Genomic DNA, 23,661 nt, shown 5'->3' on the forward strand with positions numbered 1-23,661 from the left:
CACCCAATTTATCTCTTAATTTGCTGGGTAGAACTTTTTTCATTCCTTCTGTAATAATGCTATGATGAACAAAACTCTTTGGGGGGTCTTCCATAATTTAATTAAAATTGGGGAGGGTCCTGAGAGAAATTATACAGGGCATAATAACAGCTTAAAACTCTGCCAGAATTTTCCTTTGTCTCCTCTTACACCAAAGAGAATCAAATTGGAGTTATCTTTTGTTTCTTTTCCATTTCTTTCCCAAAATTACATTCACATTCACTTAATGGTACTTACATTCCTTCTTCATGGTTGATTTTTGCATTTTGCTACAGATACCTTTTACCTTTAAGATTACCAGGTAATGCTTTCCATGCATGTCTGTTATGTGGAAAAGTCAAGCTCAAGATTGCAGCCCTGGCAATAATTTGCAAGAGATGGGAAAATTTGATTGACTCTTTTCCCATTAAGTAAGATGCATGCAAGTAGGAGTTGTTCAGTATCCATCACATCCCACAAAATTAAATTAACTTTTAATGGTCAAAATTCAAAACTACCTTCCCTTTTGAGTATTTTCACCAGAAATCCTGTGAGATTTTGAATGAAATCATTATGCAATTTAATGTGAGAAAGTAAACTTATTGAGAGTTTTTAAGACAGAGATTATAATTGTGGATAATTTGGTCCAGAACTTCAAAAGTTCATGAGATTTTAACTATTTTTAAAGCATGTGCATTTTTATAAGATTGAAGATTATTTTCTTTCATTTTTGCATCCTCTTTGAGCCAACAATAGGATGTTTTTGGTTTGGTTTTGCTTTGCTGCTGCTGCTGTTGTTATTATTATTATTATTATTATTATTATTATTATTATTATTATTATTATTATTATTATTATTATTATTATTATTATTATTATTAATTTGGGGGGGTGAAGTAGAAGAGATTTTTGAAAAAAGAACTTGCAAAGGATAGTAGACCAAAATGACTAGTCATATCCATGTTACCTTCCATATAATGAAATATTCTTATGCTTCTTCCATTTCTCTGGGGAAACTATTGTTTGTCTCCACCTTTCTTTGATGTGGGTTTGTTTGCTCCATTTTCGTTTCCTTTTCTCTATTCTTCTAAAAATGAACAAAATACAGTGGCTCTCTTCATTGGTCAAAGTGCTGATGGTGTTTCTTCAGAGTTCAGAGGCCAGGATTCATTTGTGGTTCAGGTTAATTACACAGAAAGCCATTTCCTAAGCTTGGTGTGTTGTTGCCACCAAAGCATAAAGAAATATTCAAGTCAAAGGAGTTGTACCAAATCAGGATTGAACAAATATTTCCTTATTGGGCAATATCACATAGAATTCTCTTTATGATTAATTGCATTGTGAAACTGGCAAGCTTGCCTCATCTGCTTCCTTTTTTATGTTATGCTTGACTGAGTATCTGGTACTCAAGGATTACTTTTTTTGAAAGGCCAAAGCAGAAATTGGAATGGAGAGAAGAAATTGAGATGAATATTTCTGAAATAGACCAAGTGTTTTGTTTGTACAGTTAGTGGTTCCGACTAGTGTAGGTCAATCAGTTAACAATAAAACACCGAGTGATCATCTATACAAACAACTGATAGTTCATTGGAACAGCCAAAGACAGCAAGTTCCTGTTCAGCAGTCTACAAACACCATCTTCTGAATTTATTCAGCTCAGGTTATTGAGCAAAATGCTTGCATAACTTATTTACGTCATTTGATGGCAGAATCATGTTTTTTGATCTGAAGACAAATGGAAACCATTCTACATTTTAAGAATAAATTATGAGCAAAGAGCTTTCCTTCCTTCCTTCCTTTGTTTTGTAAATTAAGTTGGAATTTAGGTAAAAGAAGATCCTGGAGGTATTCAAGGTTAAACTGGAGAAAAATAGAGTATTTTGAGAATATACTTGGGCTTCTGTATGCATTTGTGCATGTCCCAATAACCACCAGAGTGTTATTGACTCCAAAGGTGAAAGATATAAATTTGCATGTGAATGTGAACTTCCCTAGTTTTGCATTTTTGAACCAATACACGAATCAACATATGATTTTCATTTAAAATTAGCACCTTTCCAAATGTTTAAATTCACCATTTTTTTTTTTTTTAAAAAAGTGTTCTTTAAAATAAAGTCCACACAAAATTGTATTGATTCATGAAAATACCATACACAAATTCAAACATTGCTTTAAGGGTAACTGTTTGCAAAAACTGTTCATATGAAGCAAAATATTGGTTGGTGGAAGATAAGGAGGGCACAAATGTTTATCTATTTTTGGTTTTCATGTCATATGACATCTTGGTATGTTAGTTTGTTGTAATTTAATGTTTGTTTTGGCTAGTTTTCTTGCCTTGGTGTGTTTTAATCAACACAGCCAGGTACTTTCAATGAGATATTTCACTGAGTTTTATTGCAGGATATTTAAGATTTGACATTTGAGGCTCAGAACTTGTATTCAATTTCTTAGAAAAAAAAATAGAGTTTAGAATGCCTTCTGTGAAATGGCTACTTGAGTAGAAAATGATGCATTCACATGAAGTGTGTTTTGTAGGTCCAATTCGCCCGTCAGTCTTGAACTTCAAACATAAGAGCCCTGGTGGTGCAGTGCTTATTGCAGGCTGACTCTGCTCACTGCCTGCAGTTCCATCCTGACTTGCTCAAGGTTGGCTCAGCTTTCCATCCTTCCACAGTCGGTAAAATGAGGACCCAGATTGTTGGAGAAAATAATCTGTAAACTGCTTAGAGAAGGCTATGAAGCGGTATATAAGTCTAAGGCTATTGCTATTGCTATATTATTTTTCTTTCAGCCTTTTGTTCTTAAACACAAATGTTTCCTTGTTACAAACTTTGTGTGTATGTCAATTCCAGCTGATATAAACTTATTTAAAAGGTTATATGCAACTTTTAATAATGTTTTCTAGAAGTTGAGAACTTTAGACTGAGGAAAGCTTGACTTCAGCTACTGCTGGTGCAGTCTGGTAAAACTGGATTCTATTCACTCTCAATGGATTCTGTGGTTGAATTCTTCTATTCTTGTGTTTCAGCTCATAATTATTCCATAATTATTTCACACTAAGACAGCTGCTTCAGTTCAATGAATTACTGAAGTAGTGAATTTTGGGTTTTGCATCCAACTGCTAAATCCTAATATAGTTTGGATTATCATGAGCAGATTGTGATGATGTAAGGTGGTATTTTAAAAAATGCTAGTTTGCAGTTTTACTAGAAATAGTTGTGATAGCCTTATGGAACCTTGTTCTACTGGTTTAACACTCAATCTCTCTAAATTCCTAGGTAGTCTTCTGCAACCCTGTGTTCTCCAGGTGTGTAGCAGATCTAGAATTCCATAAATCTCAGCCCAACTAGTCAAATGTCACATTTCCCAAGCTTTTAACGTGGGAATTCAATTCAGGAGAATTCCTAGAAGAGTCTGGGAAATACTCAAGAATTGGGGACAACCTTGTTGGAGGATGTCCAAATTCTAAAGTTTGCTCCAATGAGTGGAAATCTGAGAAAATAAACTCCAACTCAACTTGGTGGGAATGTTAGTAGCAATAGCAGTTATTTGCATTTTGACCCAGTTGAATGCTCAGGTTTCTTTGGGGAAGAGAACTGCTTCATATAAATAGTATTTGTCTGAAATAATATACAGTATGGCCTCCTGCTTGAGCAGGGGGTTGGACTAGAAGACCTCAAGATCCCTTCCAGTTTTGTTATTTCGTTATAGTATTAATCCAGTGTAATATCTGTGTCTGTACCTCCTACATTAGCCTTCCCCAACCTGGTATTTTCCAGAGATGTTCAACGAACTTCTAGAATTCCCAAACATCACCCTGCTTCCTAGAAATCTGGACATTATAGTCCACATATCTGGAGAGCACTAGAGCAGGGCTTTTCAACCTTTTCACCCATTGTACCACTTTTAGGATATGGCAACATCCGAGTACCACCAGTCACCTAGCAAGGTGTCAAAAACTTGATAACCAAAAAAAGGGAAAAAGTGATGAAGTACAGGTAGTCCTCAACTTACAACAGTTTGCTTAGTGACTGTTCGAAGTTACAATGGCACTGAAAAAAAGTGCCCCCCAAGCCACAGCCAAGCAAGACACCTGCCTGCCCGCCTGGCAGCGCTCTTCCTCCTGTCTGAGGTTTTCATTGTTGTGAGCATTTCTGTTGAGGATTGGCACCAGGGGTGGGGGTGGGGGGTATTTGGTTTTTATTTCCCCCCCCCCATCTGCTGGGTGGTTGCAGCAGGTTTTGGTCACTTCACATGACCCTGGGACACTGTGACAGTCATAAATATGAATCAGTTGCCAAGCATCTGAATGTAAATCACAAGACCCTGGAGATGCTGCAACATTCCAGCTGGAGCCTGGCGCTGATCCTGGCGCTTCTGCTGAGCCCTGACAGCCCTGCAGCTCCAGCCGTCTCTCGCTCAGGCTTGTGCGGTGCTGCCACCGGTTCAGCTCATTCCCCTCCCCCGCTACCACTTTTCTAGGATGGTTGCGTACCACCTGCCAGGTGCCAATGTACCACAGGTGGTACCCGTACCACTGGTTGAAAAGCCCTGCACTAGATTGTGGAAGGCTGACATGTAGAATGGCCTGTTAAGGAAATCCTGCTAAACTCAGTATTATTATAATCACTCTAGGAGCCTGCAGACTCAGGTCAGATTTCACCTTTGCGAGGAAGCAACAGAGTGAAATAATAGAGAGAACCAGGCAAATCCTGAGGGCGAAACAGGCCTGTACACTAGAGAAAAAGGTTCTTTTCTTTCTGCATCTTTTCTCTCTCCCTCTCTTTTTTCTCTTATTGGTTACTGGCTGAGATTTGCACATGAAGGGTGTCTGGGACAGCGCTCCTATCTCAAATAGCTGTAGTAATAAGGCAAAATATTGAAAAGTCAACCAGCTGTCTATTGATTTCAACTGTAACAAGAATGATTGCTGGTTATTTGGGAGCAAGTAGGAGATATGAACTGAAGCTGCTAAACTGTGAAATAGAAAGGACAGCCAACCCATCAGGCTAATTGTGATGTACACATTTTGTAGAGAGGGAGCAAAGAGTAGGAATCTCCTTCCTGGCATTAAATGATGGCTGTGTTCACACATCGTTCTTGATGTAGGTACTAAGTGAATCCATTTTCTAGTAGAACCTGGCTTCTATTGAGCCATGAATGAATGGGGTGGATTCACAGAATACACTAAACCATTTGAAAACTAAATAAAATTCACACTGAGAGTCAATTAGGTGGCTAGAATCCAGGAGATTGTGATGCTAGTTACGCTTTGGGCACAATTGCTGGTTGGGTGACCACGAGCACTCACTCTCTTTCAGCTCCAGGAAAGAGACAATGGCAAACCACTTCTGAAATCTTGCCAACAAAACCCCAGGGACTTCTCCAGGCGGTCACCAGAAGTCAAGACTGACTTGAGGATCCTGTTTGTACATGTGGCCCTTGATTTATAGCCAAAATGGAGCCCAAAATGTCAGTCATAAGTCATTGTGTTTGCAATTTGAGGCACCATATGAGCAGATTTGATTTTGCCATCATTTTATGATGGTCATAGAGCAGGTCACCATGGTTGTAAAGTGAATTATTTGGTCAGTAAGTGAATCACATTACTGTTAAGTGAATCCATTCTTCCGAATGGACTTGGTGTTTTTTTGCCGGAAAGTCAGCAAAAAAGTTGCAAATTGTAGTCGAATGCAAACTGATTTGCCAAGTACCCAAAATGTGATCATGTGACTGTGGGGCAGAGATAGCAGTCATAACTCTGAGGATGGGTCATAAGCAGCTTTTTAAAAATCTGTCGTAACTTTAAACAGTCATTAATTAACCATAAATTGAGGACTACTGAATTGGTTTTTAGATGAACAAAGCTATTCAAAGGGGTCCACAAGAATGAGAAATGTCCATGGTGCTGGATTAAATTTTGCATAATTACCTAAAAGATAGAACTTTGTGGGGTGCATTTTGGTAACCCAATCTGAACATCATGGAGGTATTTTTCACTATGGCCAACTCATATCTTCCAAATTTAGGAATAATCCCTAAACTGCAAAGCTTATTTTATTTTTTTCCTAAAAGAAATAATGGTTTCAACCAAAACTGGTTTCAGAAATGCCTCTTACCTGGATTTCATCTGTCATCATTTCTTGGGGATTTAGTTAAATTAATGACATAGAAAAAGATGGGTGCAACCTGTGTGTAGTGAATATGTCTTTTAAAAGCCGTGCAATGGGTAGAATTTGCACAGTGTAGTGGTTGATAGACTGAGCTGTGAATCAGGAAATGCCTGCAGCTGATTTCAGCAAGAAGAATAATGAATATTGATTGGTCTTAATAAGTTTTTGCAAGGATTGTGCATTTTTATCACTTCACTGATGTTAACACTAATGATAATGTGTATTATTATACAGAATAAAGCACAGCCTTCCGATTCACATATTCGTTTTGTTTAAAGCAATTTGATGCATATACTCCTATTTTTCTGCCAAAAATGTTATTCTAGCTTTGGTCTTCCCAGTTGCAATGTATGGCAGTGAAAGTTGGACCATAAGAAAGGCTGAGCGCTAAAGAATTGAAGCCTTTGAACTATGGTGCTGGAGAAGACTCCTGCGAGTCCCTTGGACTGCAAGGCGATCAAACCGGTCAGTCCTAGAGGAGATCAACCCTGACTGCTCTTTAGAAGGCCAGATCCTGAAGCTAAAACTCAAATACTTTGGCCACCTAATGAGAAGGAAGGACTCACTGGAGAAGAGCGTAATGCTGGGAAAGGTTGAGGGCAAGAGAAGAAGGGGACGACAGAGAATGAGGTGGCTGGATGGAGTCACTGAAGCAGTAGGCGTGAGCTTAAATGGACTCCAGAAGATGGTAGAGGACAGGAAGGCCTGGAGGAACGTTGTCCATAGGGTCGCGATGGGTCGGACACGACTTCACAACTAACAACAACAAAAAACATTCAGAAACAGTGTTGCATGTTAGAAGTAATGTTAGGTAGGCTTCTAATTAGTGCCTTTGACTTGGAATAGAAGAATATGAATGATTAAAGTTTTCATAAGCAACTTCCACTGGAGGTATGAATCCCGTTTTAAGAACTACTCATGTGGGTGGGCGAGTAGTAATTAGACAAGGGGCTTTTGTTACCAATACAATTGGTGAGCTGAGCCTGGAACAGAAAACATGTTAGATTGGTCTGTCCACAGCAACCAGGAGTCTTTGTCTAGTGTTGGACTACAATCTTCAGGACCTTGTAGAGGGCCAAAGCCCAGAAGTTTTTCGATGGTGGGCTGGCTCTCTGGCATGACCTCCCATTAAAGAGTCATCTATCCCCAACACTATCCACATTTCTGAAAAAATGAAAGACACCACTTTTCCATAGGGATTGTGGGTTGCGGCATTATGTTTTATCCTTTATTGTACACTTTCATTTTAGATGCCTCTAATAATCCAGGGATGGTGCCAGGATACAAGGCTTGTCAGTGTCTGTCTATCCATCTGTCCACCCATCCATAGGAGATAGGGCCTTTCCATCCATCCATCCATCCATCCATCCATCCATCCATCCATCCATCCATCCATCCATCCATCCAATACATATATACATCTGTATGATACAAGGCTTATCTGTCTGTCTGTCCATCCATCCATCCCTTCATCTATCCATCCATCCATCTCAGTCAAGGGGGCTTATAGAAGGCACATTTTACAGCTATATGTAAAGTGCCTTTGGAGAGTATTTATTAAGTTAAAAATAACAGACGTGCTTAATGTGCAACTAGCTGATGGCAATAAGCAGATATGTTTACCATCCTAGCCTCCCCCTCATGCTATGTTTATTTGTGTCTCCCTTCCCATTGTTTCTTGTTACATAATGGTTTTGTACACAGCGGAGTACTTAACCTAATTTATATCGATCTCAATTGCTCTCATTTGTGCATACTTAATTCAGAGAGGTAATCAAATTGATTTCTGGGGCCCACATTTTAAGAGATTGTACTAACACAGATATACAAGAGCTTGCTGTAACTAAATTACAGGGAAAAGGAAAACATTTTAAACCTTTAGAAGCCTTTTTTTGACAGTCGTTTCATTGCACTCAGCATTACTGACGTAATTGAATTTCCCTTCACATGGAGGTCTGTTTGAAATCAAATTGAGAAAAGGTTTTTTTGTTTGTTTTTTTTTGAGTTCCATCAGGCAGATAACTCATTTGAGCTATAGTCATTCAGCACACATATAAAACAACACAAAATAAATCAATATGCAACCTTTTCTTGTGCAAAAATGTAGAGTGCAAGAGTTAGGGATGAATGGCCTATTGAAATGATTGATTTGCTACGGTTCAATGAGACATTTAAGCCCTGAAATAAGCTGCAGTTCTTAAGCACACATCCAAGGGAGTAACTACACAGTCCCATACATTTCTACTGAATTTAGTATCTCTAATGTCTTCTTGGATTCAGTGAATTGATATCAGTAGGACTATGCCACATCGGTAGTGATGTAGCCTCTCTTAATCCTTTAATACGAATGACTTAAAAATGAAGTAAATGGTCCACCTAAATGGAGATGAGAAGATTTCTGAACTCCTTCCATTTCTGTTCATGATTGTTTTTCCCTGTTGAGGTTTTTTTTTTATCTGTTTTCTGTTTTCTATCCATTCTTGTTTTATTCAAGTAGTCTTCCCAGCCTTTTGGTATAGCATCAACCACAACAACCACTATTAGCATCAGTATGACTTTTCCCCCTCACAATCTCTTGATCTCTATTTAAAGATCTTTATATATATATTTCTATTTTTTCCTATTTATTTCTCATTGACTCTTGTATCTTTAGCTTCCCCTCCTCGTAACCAATACCCCACCTTTCTTCTAGGAGAATAGTCTATCCCAGGGTTAGGCAACCTTGGCTCTTTTATGACTCGTGGACTTCAACTCTCAGAATTCCTGAGCCAGCATAGCTCAGCATGGAAACCTCTTCCTTTCCCCTCAGCATGGCTGGCTCAGGAATTCTGGGAGTTGAAGTCTACGAGTCATAAAAGAGCCAAGGTTGCCTACCCCTGCTCTTTCCAATACTCCCTTCTCCAATTCTTTCTCCACAAGACAACCAATGTGTTTGGTTGTACTAAGAGAGATGGAGTAACCAAAGTCATCCAGAGAGCTTCTTACCTGAACCTGAAGTCAGTTTTCTTAGTTCTAATCCAGATATAAATCTTTATGCTAAACCCATTGGTTATTGAAGCAAGGAAATTGTTGTGGGTTAAGAAGCTCTAGCAGAATACAATGGCTGTGGAACCAGACCTCAAAGTGGATTATTGCTTTGCTTCACAGAGGTGCATCGTTCACTACTGCAGGTCTTCATGAGGTATCATAATAAATTGTAACCATTTTCTAACTGAAGATGGAGAAGTCCAGATCAACTAATGTCAAATGAAACCAAAATAACTAATAAACATGAATATGACTGTGGAAACAGAAAGATCAGTGATAGAAATAACTTAAGCATGAACAATCACCTAAGATTAACGTAATGCCTGAAGTGAGCAACTAAGCCTGTCCTCTACAGAAAAAGGTTCTGGGTACTAGGTGCTACTAGAGAAAAGGACCTGATAGGCTCAAGTTTGACTTAGGCTTCCATCCTTCCAAGGTGGTAAAATAAGGACCCAAATTGTTTGGGACAATAATCTGTAAACTGCTTAGAGAGGATTATAAAGCACTGTGAAGTGGTATATAAGTCTAAGGGCTTTTGCTATTGCTATATATTCTTCACATATTACATCATTCAACTAGAGAATTTTGTGACAAGAAAGGGAGGGAGGGAGGGGGGAGGAAGGGAGGAAGGAAGGAAGGAAGGAAGGAAAATGTGTATTTTTAGCTTAAGTAATCCATGGGCTCATTTAATTATTTACAGCCATGATAAGAACTATAGTATCTGAAGAATAATGTCAAGGAATGAAAAACAAAGGGAAGGGAAGACACCAACTCCATGCCCTGGATGTTTGCAGTTGGGGCCAAGGGGACTAAGTGATGTCATTCACATTATCATGAAAGAGATGCAGATTACTATATAGATTGCTATATACCGTGTTTCCCCGAAAATAAGACCGGGTCTTTTTTTTTTTTTGCCTCCAAAAGAGGCACCAGGTCTTGTTTTCAGGGAATGTCTTCTATACTCACCTCTGGCACCGACAGCCCCGCCCAGCTGGTCCACTTCTTCTGTGGCCAAAGAAGCAGCTTCATTCTGCAGCTGCAGTCCGGCCTGCATTTTGCAGTCAGGCCTTTCTGGAAGGCTTCTGCAGCCGAGTACCGAGCTATGGATTGACTCTATAGCTCGGTTCTCGGCTGCAGAGTCCTTCTGGAAAGGCCTGTGACTGAGAAATGCAGGCCTGGCTGCAGAAGACATGGCAGAAGAAGAGCTGGGCCAGGGAGGAGAGGCCTGGATGCAAGCTAAGCAGGTGCGGGGCACGTGAGGCAGCTCCACCCCCCCACCCCCACCCTAGCTTGATTTTTAGGTGTATGCCTCACCCCAAAACTAGGGCTTATTTTGGGGATAGGGCTTATATTAGGCCCACCCCCAAAAATCAATCTAGGGCTTATTTTCGGGATAGGCCTTACTTTCATGGAAACATGGTAGGTAGTCCTCATTTAGTGATCAGAATTGGGACTGCAAACTTGGTCATTAAGAAAGTGGTTGCTAAGTGAAACTCAACTGTGCTTATTCTATCTATCTATCTATCTATCTATCTATCTATCTATCTATCTATCTATCTATCATCTATTTTAGTCCCATCTTTATTATTTTTATAAATAAGTCGAGGCAGCAAACATACCTAATAGTCCTTCTTCCTCTTTCCCCCCAATAACAAGAACCCTGTGAACAGGTTGCACTAAGAGAATGCCTGGTCCTAAGTCACCCAGTCAGCTTTTGTATCTAAGGCTGGATTAGAACTCATGGTCTCCTGGTTTCTCACCTGAGGTCTTAACAACTAGACCACTAGCTTTTGTCTGTGTTACAGACCTGCAATTATTTTTTTCACCACCGTTTTAACTGTGAAGAGTCACTAAATGAGACAGTTGCTAAATAAGGACCACATCATGTGAAGATGTCATGAAATGAACGATATTGCTTTGTTTCTACTTTCCTTCCATGTCTTTGTTGTCCTTCAGTTTTTCTCCCATTTCATTTAGAGACTATTTTTACTGGGGTGGAATAAAATAATATGCAAGCACAGAGGCTCCAAATACCTCAGAAAGATAGGGTTATGATGTCTGAACTTCCCCTGCTGTCCATTAATTTCACAAGATTAACTAATGCACTAAAAGTTTTAGCACATTAAATGTTAATTTTTCTAGCATTTTGCTACAGTGAGCATCTTTCATTAAAGACTTCATGGTAATTGAACTCAGCTTCCAGTTCATACTTAAAAAAATATTCATTAATCACTCATGCTGTTACATGTCAGTTCAGGAATGAATTGTGCAATTAGTTGATCACAGCTGGAAGAGAATTTTCAAAGAGATATTCTTCCTATTCCTCTTTCCTATTATCCAGAAAACTAGCTAGTGTGGCCCTCAGTCAAGACACCTATTTTATCTTTGTCTCTCCACACAAGACAAGCAACTTTGAGTTTGCTAGCTAGCAAAGAGTAGCATTGGGGTACAAAAACATTAAAATGGTTTGCAGTAAGTGCAAAGCAGATCCTGGAAGTTCAGAAAGGAAATATATGATAGTTGTAGTGAAGTATCTTAGGATTTGCTGCTGTATCAAGGAGATGGATAGAAATTTAATAATGTGGTTAAGTGCTAAGTGCTAGTGTTATTGCTATTATTACATGTTAAAAAAACCAAACTAGAAACCAGGAGACTGGGAGTTCAGGTCCAGCATCAGCCACGAAAGCTGGCTGGGTAACCTTGAACCAGTCACTCACTCTCAGCCCAACCCACCTCACAGGGTTGTTGTTGTGGGGAAAATAGGAGGAAGAAGGAATATTAGATATGTTCGCCGCCTTGAGTTGTTTATAAGAATAATAAAGGTGAGATATTAGCAAACCAATGAACAAGCAAATAAAATACATTTGGATTTGTGAAATCCAGATTCGGAGAGCAAAAAAATTGAAATCCACTTTTCAACTGAAATAAGTTGAGGAATGGAGGTCCACCATGCCAGTGACTTTACTCTGAGAACTTGCACATCAGCTGAAAATTCTACTATTTTATGTGGTTGTTTTTAATTATTGCTGTCATTAATTACTATCTGTAACTCTTTTGGGACAATGACAATAAGGGAGAGTCCATGGTTTAAGATATGAGAGGCTTGTATGAGGATTGGCCAGTTGGAAAGGGTTGTAGCCCAGAGGAAGGGGTGGCTGTTTACTTCTGGGGGAAGGGGATGTCTATCCAATTTCCTTGTAGCTCCCAAATTTTTCAAGAGCATCCTCCCAGTCCTAAAGATGACAATTTTGATGGATGTAGACATGATTGTCCCCAAGATAAGTCGTGTGGCAAACCTAGAGCTGGTTCAACCTACCTTTCAAAGTATCTTGGTTCTTCAATATTAAAGTTTGAATTTGGCACATTTAGGACATGTCCCAAACTCAGAAACATAAAGATATTTGGCTCAGAGGTTGAGTTCCCTTATTCTCTAAATAATATTCCATATTAAGGTATTTAGCCCTTGTGGCATCTTTGATGTACAAGGTTTCTTTATTGTTGATTTCTATTATTATAAATATTTAATGAAATTTTAGGACTTTTTGTATCCTGTCCAATATCCATTAAGATTGGGTAGGCTATGAATATTGTAGTAAATAAATAAATAAATATGGGATCTATTCTGAACCAAAGAGACTCAACCCAGAGTTGAGTTTGCCAGCCCACATCCACTGCAGCATTATTCAGAGCCTCTTGTTCCCAGCCTCCTTTAGATCTGAAGAGAATGACAGGCACAGTTTTGGGTTACAATTATTACATTCCATCATTTAACAGTTTCCTGAGGATGTTCACCAGACAATGGGGTAGACTGGAATTTTATGGCAAAGATGTCAAGGAGCGAAGCTGAAAGTCTTCACTGTCATCTTTGGAAACTGTCATCCAACCAACAAGGAATAGGCAACTTGATGTCCTCCAGTTTCTTGGGACCTCAACTCCCTTTAGTCCCACTGACTGAGTTCAGTATACAAATATCACACCTACATGTATGTGTGAAACTTATATTGACGATTCCTTTTGCTTTCCTGCAGCCATGAGTTCTTATCCCAAGTTTGACATGTCTAAAATCATAGGAAGCCAACTTGGTGCCCTCAAGTCCCTTTTGGCCAACTTCCAAATCCTTCCATCACAATCATACTACCAGGATTTAGGCAAATTGCAGATTTATGGCAATTGTACAGGTAATCCTTGACTTACAAGCATTTGTTTAGTGTCCATTTGAAGTTATAACAGCACTGAAAGAAGTCAGTTATGATTGGTTTTCATGTTTATGACTGCTGCAGCATCCCCACAATCACATGATGAAAATTTAGGTGCTTGGCAACTGGTTCATTTTTATGACGGTTGCAGTGTCCTGGGGTCATATGATTGCAACCTTCTGACGAGCCAAATCAATGGGGAAGCCAGATTCACTTAACGGCCACATGATTCACTTAACTGTGGCCAATAAGGTCGTAAAATGTAGCACTGCTCACTTAACAACTGCCTTGCTTAGCAACAGATGTTTTGGGTCCAGTTGTGGTCATAAGTCAAGGAGGGTGTATATGTATTTTAGAAATAAGAATGTCAATTTTTCTCTTTTTTTAAAAAAAAAACCCTGCACTTCCCTGCACCCCAGGACCTCAGAGATAATGAGGAGGAGGAGGAAGATTATGATGATAGTGATGGTGATGGTTACAATATTTATTTTTGGCATCAAGAATTAAAAAAAACCGCTCCCAAATAACGGAATATCTGCTCAGTCTTAATTCACGGCTAAGAGCCGGCTAGTGACAGAAAAGTGACTCAGAATATTATATGCTGTGCCCTCAGCACAAATTCTTCTGCACTTCCTCCATCATAAAACATCTCACCATAGACAAATGCTTTCTCTTTTTCCCTTTTAGAGTCTCACATATCTGTGGCACACGGGGTGGGGGGGTGGGGGGGGGAAGGGCAATGGAATCAGAGCACAGTGATTTCTTTTCCAGGGTAAACTTAACAGCTAAAGGAAAGTATTTACCGAATTGCACTGAAAAGCATGTGGCTGTTGCATTATTTATTATTAGCAACTGATAAGTATAAAATGCAGGATGCCTCAGGCCATGAATTAGTTATGTGATAAAATAAACTCCCCAAAACCCTTTTAGGAACTACTGTGAATAGGTAAGAGCTCCTGATCATATTCCATAACTTCTCTTGGCTTCTGAAGGAACCGTATTGGAGATAAGCATCATGAATAAATAACCTATCTGAAAGCAAGATGAATGAGGCCGGCAGGGAGGGGGAAATGGGGAATTTCATATAACCTGATTAAACCTGTAATAATCCCTCAGACCCCCTGGATAAGAGGCTGAGGCATTTCCTGGAACAAACTGGAGTCTTTCCCAGCACCTGGCCTATCTAAATGCTACCTCTCAATCTGAAGCGGAAAAGTAACAATAAATAAAAGCAAATGGTAATTTCTCAGAATTCAGGTTAAATACAGGTAATCCTCAACTTACAACCATTTGCTTAGTGACCGTTCCAAGTTGCAACGTGGCCACAAGGTTAAAAAATTATGTGCTTGATAACTGGCATGTGTTTTTGACAGTTGCAACATCCCAGGGTTACATGATCGCTATTTGCAACCTTGCCAGCCAGCTTCCAACTTAACAACCATTTTACTTACTTACTCTGGTCCTAATTGTGGTCATAAATTGAGGACTACCTGTACACAATAATTCAAGTTAAATACACTATGGTTCAAATTCATTCCACATTACTACTTTTACAATATTATACAATAAAGCTGTTTAGGCTTATATACAAATTTGATTTAAGGACTCTTGGGAATAGAACTTGTTCTTGATCTTGGGTTTATAAAGGTACCTTGGTACTCATCGTTAATTGGTTCCAGAAGGTGTGATGAGTACCAAAAACAATGAGTACCAAACAAATCTTTTCCATAAGGAATAATGTAGTGAGTCACAAGGCAGCCGACACCGACAAATTCTAGTTTGTGCGTTGAATGCCAACTGATGAGTACCAGGACAAAAGGCTGAACTGCCTCTGAAACTGTCCTCAGTGCAAAATGCAGCTGCAGGAATTTTAAGTCGAAGAAAGTGCAGAATCAACTACAGGTATTCCTCGACTTATGACCACAAGTGAGCTCAAAATGTACGTTGCTAAGTGAGACAGTTGTTAAGTGAGTTTTGCCCCATTTTATGACCTTTCTTGCCACAGTCATTAATTGAATCACCGCAGTTGTTAAGTTGGTTATTAAGTGAATCTACCTTTCCCATTGATTTTGCTTGCCGAAAGGTTGCAAAAGGAGATCACATGACCCCGGGACACCGCAACCGTTGTAAATATGAACCAGTTGCAAGCACCTGAATTTTGATCACATGAGCATTGGGATGCTGCAACAGTTTTAAGTATAAAAACCCGTCATAAGTCACTTTTTTCAGTGCCATTGTAACTCCAAACAGTCACTCAGGGGCTACCACAAAGAAGAGGGAGTCAAGCTATTCTCCAAAGCACCTGAAAGCAGGACAAGAAGCAACGGATGGAAACTAGTCAAGGAGAGAAGCAACCTAGAACTAAGGAGAAACTTCCTGACAGTTAGAACAATTAACCAGTGGAACAACCTGCCTCCAGAGGTGGTGAATGCTCCAACACTGGAGGTTTTTAAGAAGAGACTGGACAGCCATTTGCCTGAAATGGTATAGGGTTTCCTGCCTGAGCAGGGGGTTGGACTAGATGACCTCCAAGGTCCCTTCCAACTTTATATATTATTATTATTATTATTACTAAATGAATGGTTGTAAGTCAGGGACCACCTGTAACATTGAGTTGGACCTTGAAGAAACTGTTCCTTCAGAGAACCTTCACCTTCCTCTTTGCAGGACAAATGCCTTCAGAGAGGCCATATTTTGGTGCTATTCCACATATGGAACATTCACCTTAATTTTGTGTTCCATCAACAATTTGTCTTTGAGCAGACTAGGGCTTTTGCTTAATTAGGCTGTTAGGTCTTAGGCTGTTAGGTTAGATTCTGTGCTTTTTATATTTTGTAAGCAGTTTTGAGCAACTCTGCTTTCAGAAGGGGAAAAGCAGGGGATTTGATAAATAATAAATAAATGTTAAATAATAAATGAATAAGGCCAGAAGATTCCTTCCCCTTCTGACACCACTCATTGATGGCAGATAAACACCACGTTCAGCAGGCATTCATACACTGCTGCTGGAACGGAATGCCAAAATTATGAAGAAGTAGGAAACCACGTTCAGTTATAAGCATGTTATAAATCCAAAATGATAAAAAGGGCAACATTATTAATTACCCAAGGTGCGATCATATCAACCATACTTTATTAACCCAATTTCACTTAAATTAATTCAAAACAAATTAATTTTCACCTTGACTCCCTCCACTTCTTTATCTTGACCTCATTTACTTCTTTAGCTTCTGCCAACCTAGCAGTTCGAAAGCACGTAAAAATGCAAGTAGAAAAATAGGGACCACTACGGTGGGAAGGTAACAGCGTTCCGTGCGCCTTTGGCGTCTAGTCATGCCGGCCACATGACCACGGAGACGTCCTCGGACAAGCGCTGGCTCTTCGGCTTTGAAATGGAGATGAGCACCGCCCCCTAGAGTCGGAAATGACTAGCATGCATGTGCGGGGGAACCTTTACCTTTACCTTTACTTAAAGGCAGTTGCAGTCCTCAGCCTGAAAATATTGTGCCTTTCTCTTTCACGGTTATACTCCAAAAATTCTCTCATAAGTCATAAGACAGTTTTTTTAGTGCCATTGTAACTTCGAATGGTCACTAAATGAACTGTTGTAAGTTGAGGACTACCCGTATCTTGTTCATTTCTATTGGATATTCTTTGGAATGAGGCACTGATGCAATGTTGTTGTTTTTTAAGTCTTTACGAAAATGTGTTTCCATTCTTACATGCATTTCTCATAATTACATTTTTATGTGTGCCTTGAAGCAGCAGATAACATTTTGCAAGAGTAGGATATTTTTGTAAACTATTGCCTCTATTTGACTGCACCACAAATTTTGGAGTAATGTGAATTTCAAAAAATGATACTTAAATTCTTGTTATGAGATTCCCTGCTAGCCTTATTAGAATGGTAGCATTGGCCTTGCTCCTCCAGCCTTCTGGTTAATTTTCACATTACCAAATTTATCCATGCAGTGTTCTAGCAATTGGAAATAAACAGATTATGATGGGGGCTGTTGTGTCTAAGAATGGCCATATAGTTCTCTGTATAAGCCATTGTTTCTCAATTTTAAAATGTGAAGACTTCAGCTGGGGCTAGCAGCTGGAAATTTCTGGTAGTTGGAAGTCCATACAACCTAAAGTTGCCAAGGCTAAGAAAAACTGGTATAAAGAGAGTTGCAGAAGCAATGAATTGCAATGATGTAATTATTAGGGTTTGTTGCATAATCAACCATATGTTTAGGCTGGTTTTGGCATATTTGTCCACCTATCCTTCCCAAGGACCTGGGATAGGCAGATGTGGATGTTTGATGGTGTTAAAAGTATCACTGCAGGTTGTAAGCTGTCCTGAGTAAAGCTGCCTTTTGCAATTGACTGATGGTGATTTTGTCAAAGCCGATGGTGTTCAACTGGTGCTCCAGTTGTTCTGGGATTTCACCCAAGGCACCTATTATTATCATCAACTTTATTTGCCACCCATCTCACAGTTTGAAAAGACCCCAAGTGACTTACAATAAGATAAAATATACAGATATCCAACCAATATAATATATTCCCCTTAAAATATTCCCCTTAAAATTCTATAGCCAAACATGGAAGTTCATAAGCCTTGTAGCTTTCTAGACTGTGGACAATTATATGAATCTTAGGCTTCACAGATTTTTTGGAAATTTTCTTGAATAGCACTAGAGAAACAATGTTCAGATGCTGTCTAAGGATTGTGTCCAACCTGTGAATTGAGTTTCAAGGAAGAATTGAGGTCATCAAGGAAAGATCTTTTCAAGATCCATCATACAGCTAGGATTAAGGAATTCTGAGCCTGTTGGTAGAATTACATTCTGATAAGCAACTTGGTTCAGTCTAAATCACATCTCAGATTGAGCCATTTCCTGAATTTTCAGGGCTATTCTTTTTTTTTAATTGCGTGCAGGTTACCAGGTTGTAAAAGGCTGATGGTCCACACTAGACTTCTTGATTACAATCCAGGGAATCTCAGGTTTGTAAATGTGCATTTGGCCAAGGGAACAGAACAAAGGGAACAGGAAGGAGAACTATATTACTATAGCTCCATTTTGTTTCCAACTTTGTACGTTAATTGAATATGTGAATGAGGCCTTTATTCAGCATCCTACAGCGGAAAGAACAAGAGACAAAGCATGTTTGAGTTCATAGAAGTAGATATAAAATATTAGTGGAAAGTTTGAGCTGCTAAATTGAAATAACCGTTTTCAGTGCATTTCAGAGCCCTTTGAATTTTTTAGAAGGCATTAAACAAGCTTCCACTTTGGCAAAAGGGCTTCTTTAGATTTGTGGTGATGTCAGCATCAAATATGGGTCTGATGGGGAACATGGTCCATCTTTTCATACGGTCCATCCTTACAAATTTTGTATTATTGACTGATACATTTTGCTTGTCGGTGCTCAGCCTGTGCATTTCTCTTACTGGTAAAGTGAAGCTGCATAACTAGTTTACGATACCAAACATGTTTAGTTGATGTAATGAGATACCAAAGGATTGTTTATTTATGTCCTGCATAGCATTTCCCAGATAGAAAGAGAAGTTAAAATTAAGTCTAGCTGACATCCTTGTGTGTCTAATCACACCTAGCCAAATAAAGTATCCAACTCAATTCAATTCATCAACTCATATTCAGAAATCTCATTGTTGAACAATTCAAATCAACCTATATCAATGTTGGTGAATTTAATGGGAAAGATAATGTTGGCAGTTGCAGATAAAGGATAAATTGGTAAAAAAAAATAACTTCTGTCCCCCTCACCTTCACTAAAGCAGAATGTTTATGCTCGTGGAATAAAAAAATAATCTGGATGCAGATTGATGACTAAACAATATTTGAAGTGATGGTACTTCCGGTAGTTATTTGTATCTAAATTTGCAAAGGTCTATTTTAAGTTTCTTTTCCTGTACATTATGTGCTTATTCTTGTAATGCACACAGGCATATGGCTGATAATTTATGTTCACAGGGACCATTTTAGTACTTATATAGTACACTATGACTTCAGTTTCAAAACGTTATTGCATCCAATATATTCTGCTGCCCTTTCTCAATTATATGGATATGGACAGAAGATGTGTGAACACCTTTCCTCAACTTTATATGTGTTGGCCATAATTTATAATATTCCTGACCAATGTAGACCAATGTAGACACTAGGAGAAGGAAGAAAGGTTGTTGCCCCATTATTGTACTAAATACATCATTTAACAGGAGGTGTGGGGTGGCTCAGAGGCTGAAAGGATGCTGGAGAAGGTCTATACTCCAGAAGTTTGAATACTAGCACTGCGTAACAGGGTGAGCTCATGTCACTTGTCCCAGCTCCTGCCAACCTAGCAGTTCAAAAACATGTAAATGCAAGTAGATAAATAGGTTCCATTTCAGTGGAAAGGTAACAGCATTCCATGTTTCACTGTAGGCTTTGCACTGAGGCATGATATCATGATGGCCACATGACTATGGAAATGTCTTCAGACAGCATTAGTTCAATGGCTCAAAGAAACAGAGATGAGCACCCACCCTCTAAAGTCAGCTACGACTAGCCAAATAAAATTCACAGGTACTGCTTTAGCTTTAGCTTTTACATCATTTAACAGTTGAATCAGGTCTATTTCATCATGTTGCTCGCCAGCAACAGTTTCAAGAGAACGAACTTAACCTTTGCATGTTTACTGAGAAGCAAATCCCTACTCAACTCAATGCAAATTATTTTGTGTCAATGTGCACAGGATTGCACCATAAATTAATTTAGGGCAATGGGCCAAGTGTGCATGACTGGCAAAAAGAAGGAAATGAATCATCTCCAATTCTGTCTGTTATTCTTTCCCCCAACCCTCTCTATTTCTTCTTGTACTATCAAACAAGATTATATGTATGTGAACTTCCTGTTATTTATGTACTGTATGGCACTACTAGCCCTATAAAAAGTGAGCAGCTAGGCTAATATTATGTATACCACCCAGGACAGCAGTCCCCAAATTTTCCAGCTTGGCAGACTGGTAGGGGAGGAGAGGGGATGGTTCTGTGTGAGCAGCAGGAAATGGGTTTCGTACGCGGGTTCAAGTGCCTGCCGCTCATGCAAGTCAAGCTGTGGCACGCATGCAAAGTCACCTGCTGCTTGTGCAGTCTGGTTCCAAAAAGGCCATGGCCCAGTAGTGGGCTACTGTCTGGGGGTTGGGGACTCCTGACCCAGAAAATGCCTATAGGAATTCAAAGTACCTGCCACCTCCTTCAGGACAACACAATGTGGAGAAGACTTCCAGGAGGGGAAATAATACATTCCTAAAATTAATGAGTGTGGGGTGGCTATGGCAAAGAGACACAGCTGTTCATCCTGAGCCTACATGTACAGATTGTACAATCCCATATTACTATCTTGTTTACCTGGATGCTACTTCCTGCATGTTACAGGGAGTCCTCAATTTACAACCACAACTGGGACCAGAATTTTTATTATTAAGCAAGGCAAGTGAGTCACATCTAATTTTATGACCCCCTTTTGCTATAGTTGTTAAGTTGACAATTGCATTGGTTAAGTGACTCATGTGGTTGTTAATTAAATCTGGCTTCTCCCATTGCCTATGCTTGTCAGAAGCTGGCTAGGAAGGTTGCAAATGATGTTCTCATGAACCTAGGACTTTGCAACCATCATAAATACATGCCAGTGGCCAACCCCAAATTTTGATCACGTCACTGTGAGGAATATGCAATGTTCATAAGTGCGAGTGTTATGACTGATTGTAAGTTGAGGACTTGTCAGGTACAAGTAATCAGGAGTATGAGTCAGATTCAAAGCACTAAAAGTTTATTCCTTGCTACCTCTACACAAGAATCTGATCAACTAGCAGTCAAGCCAAACTGATGTTAGATAAGATGAACAGAATTCACAGGGCGGGGGTGGGGCATACTTGGAATACAACCACTCTAAACTGATGATGCATTTAACCCCACCTTCAGCCTCAGCCTGCTCATCTCCTACAGCAGTGTTTCTCTATCTGTGGTCATGGACCCCGGGAGGAGGCATGATGTCACAGTGGGCCCATGAAGGCTTGAAGAAATATTTAAAGATTTAAATCTTGGGTTAAGTCCTGGAGGTCCGTGGCCACAAAAGATATTTATTTTTATTTTATTTTTTTTTATTTTAATTCCATTTATATCCCACCCTTCTCCGAAGACTCAGGGCGGCTTACAAGCTTAGCAGTAGCCTTCATTCTATGTATATGCCTGCTTATTAGGGCTTTCACACACACCCCCAAGCGGCATTATTACAAAGTCAGCTTAATTGCCCCCAACAATCTGGGTCCTCATTTTACCTACCTCGGAAGGATGGAAGGCTGAGTCAACCTTGAGCCTGGTGGGACTCGAACCTGCACTAATTGCAGGCAGCTGGTGTTACTTAAGGAGGCATTAGCCCACTGCTCCACCAAGGCTCTTTAAAGGGCAAGAACCACTGTTCCTGAAGAAAAGGCTGAGAACCACTGTCCTACAGGACTGTCTATAATCACATATTTGGTATTAACCGAAATATATTTATATATTGCAATCAATATCCACAGTCTGCATTATTTATCATTTCAATCAGAAGGGACTGTAATGATTCTGCAATTTGCAAAGCCCAGTTACCATAAGAGGTTTTACCTAGTCTCTAGTTTCCTTGGTATTTTCCGTGTATCATCTGCTCTGTGGCTTGGTTCCTATACACGCACTGATTCTTTTCTTCTCCTTTTCTCTCCCTCTTTCCTTCCCCAAGCATGCAAACGCAAAGAGCAAGAACCAAACAAAGATAGAAACAACTCCCAGAAGAAATCTCGTCTGGTTTTCACTGATCTCCAACGCAGAACACTTTTTGCCATTTTCAAAGAGAACAAACGTCCATCGAAAGAAATGCAGATCACCATTTCACAACAGCTGGGCTTGGAACTTACTACGGTCAGTAACTTCTTCATGAATGCTAGGAGGCGGAGTCTTGAGAAATGGCAGGATGATCTGAGCACCGGGGGATCCTCGGCAACCTCCAGCACTTGTACCAAAGCATGATCAAAGAACCGAATCTGAATTGGGCACAACTCAACTAATATCTATTTAAAAAGGAATGGATTCTTAACGGGGCCCTTCACTGGTGATTTGAAAGCACAATTCTCCTAAACCATAATACTACTTTGCAACACAGGGCATTCAGTTTAATTTAGTTCAGATGAGAATTAGGCTTTGGGGGGTTCTCTCTATCTGTCTTTTCTTTCTCGTGCAGGTCAAAAGTATATTCAAGGCAGACTAAGCATGCCAGAAACAGGAGGTGCTCTCTCATGCCTTAGATCAGGGGTATCCAACCTTGAAGAGTCATGGACTTCAACTCCCAGAATTCCCCCAGCCAACATAGCTGGCTGAGGAATTCTTCAAGCTGAAGTCCACAAGTCTTAAAGTTGCCAAGGTTGGATACCCCTGCCTTAGATTAACTCACAGATGGTGTGATAGAGCCAAGCAAAGTTCATTACCTTTGGGGCTACAGGGAGCAGCCAACAAACAGGCACCCAATTGAACAGAAGGTTCAAACCCAGCTGACTCCATCCATTTTCTAAAAGCTTAGATTCTCCACACTTGTATACCAAAGCAAACAAACACAGAAATAAGCAAATACTGAGCACAAATGTTAACTAGACCTAAGAACACTGGGTTGTAATTTAGAGACTCAGGCAATGTTATGCTGGATACTTTTCAGTATCATCCAACTTAGCCTTTGGGGCTTTTTTCTAAAAAAAAAGGTGTTTATGGACAAGGATCAAGCTTCAATAAGATTTGGTTCCCTGAAGCCAAATTATCAAGCACAAAAGCAATAGATGTAAACAGCTGTGGGTTCTTTGCCTGTTCTTCTAGGACGTGCTCAGAGTTGGGAGGGGGTTGTTAGTGAACATGTTGGTTTCAAGCACACTTTTGCAGGTTTTTCACAATTTCTATGTGTACGTAGTGCAGACTCACACTCAGGAAGCCCGTTTAGATGCTACCACACAAAGAGCAAATGCAACAAAGATCTATGTTTTTTTAAAAAAAAAATAAAAATAAAACCAAACCATTAATTTCACCACACCATTATTATCCAAATAGATTAAGGATATCTTTTTTTTTGCCAAATAATTTTTATATTTCAATTAGTTGATGTTTCAGCAGGAAAAAGAAGCAAATGCCTTCAACTGTCACTCACCATTGCCGCACTTCCTTGAAAAGTGTGGTCCAAGCC

At 39.5% G+C, this 23,661-nt stretch overlaps 1 protein-coding gene across 1 annotated transcript in view; it reads left to right on the forward strand.

Annotated features, from left to right (window-relative positions):
- The window catches only part of ONECUT2 (one cut homeobox 2), a gene marked incomplete at both ends in the record, with an annotated part of 56,098 nt that extends 33,632 nt beyond the window's left edge, over nt 1-22,466 (forward strand). Inside the window, one exon of the mRNA XM_081316215.1 lies at nt 22,180-22,466. Coding sequence (XP_081172341.1) covers nt 22,180-22,466 — 287 coding nt within the window. The remainder of the gene's footprint in view (nt 1-22,179) is intronic.
- Nucleotides 22,467-23,661: the final 1,195 nt, after the last annotated feature.

This window comes from Vipera berus (assembly GCF_964194415.1).
Source record: "Vipera berus genome assembly, chromosome: 2".
In the NCBI taxonomy this organism is placed as follows: Eukaryota; Metazoa; Chordata; class Lepidosauria; order Squamata; family Viperidae; genus Vipera; species Vipera berus.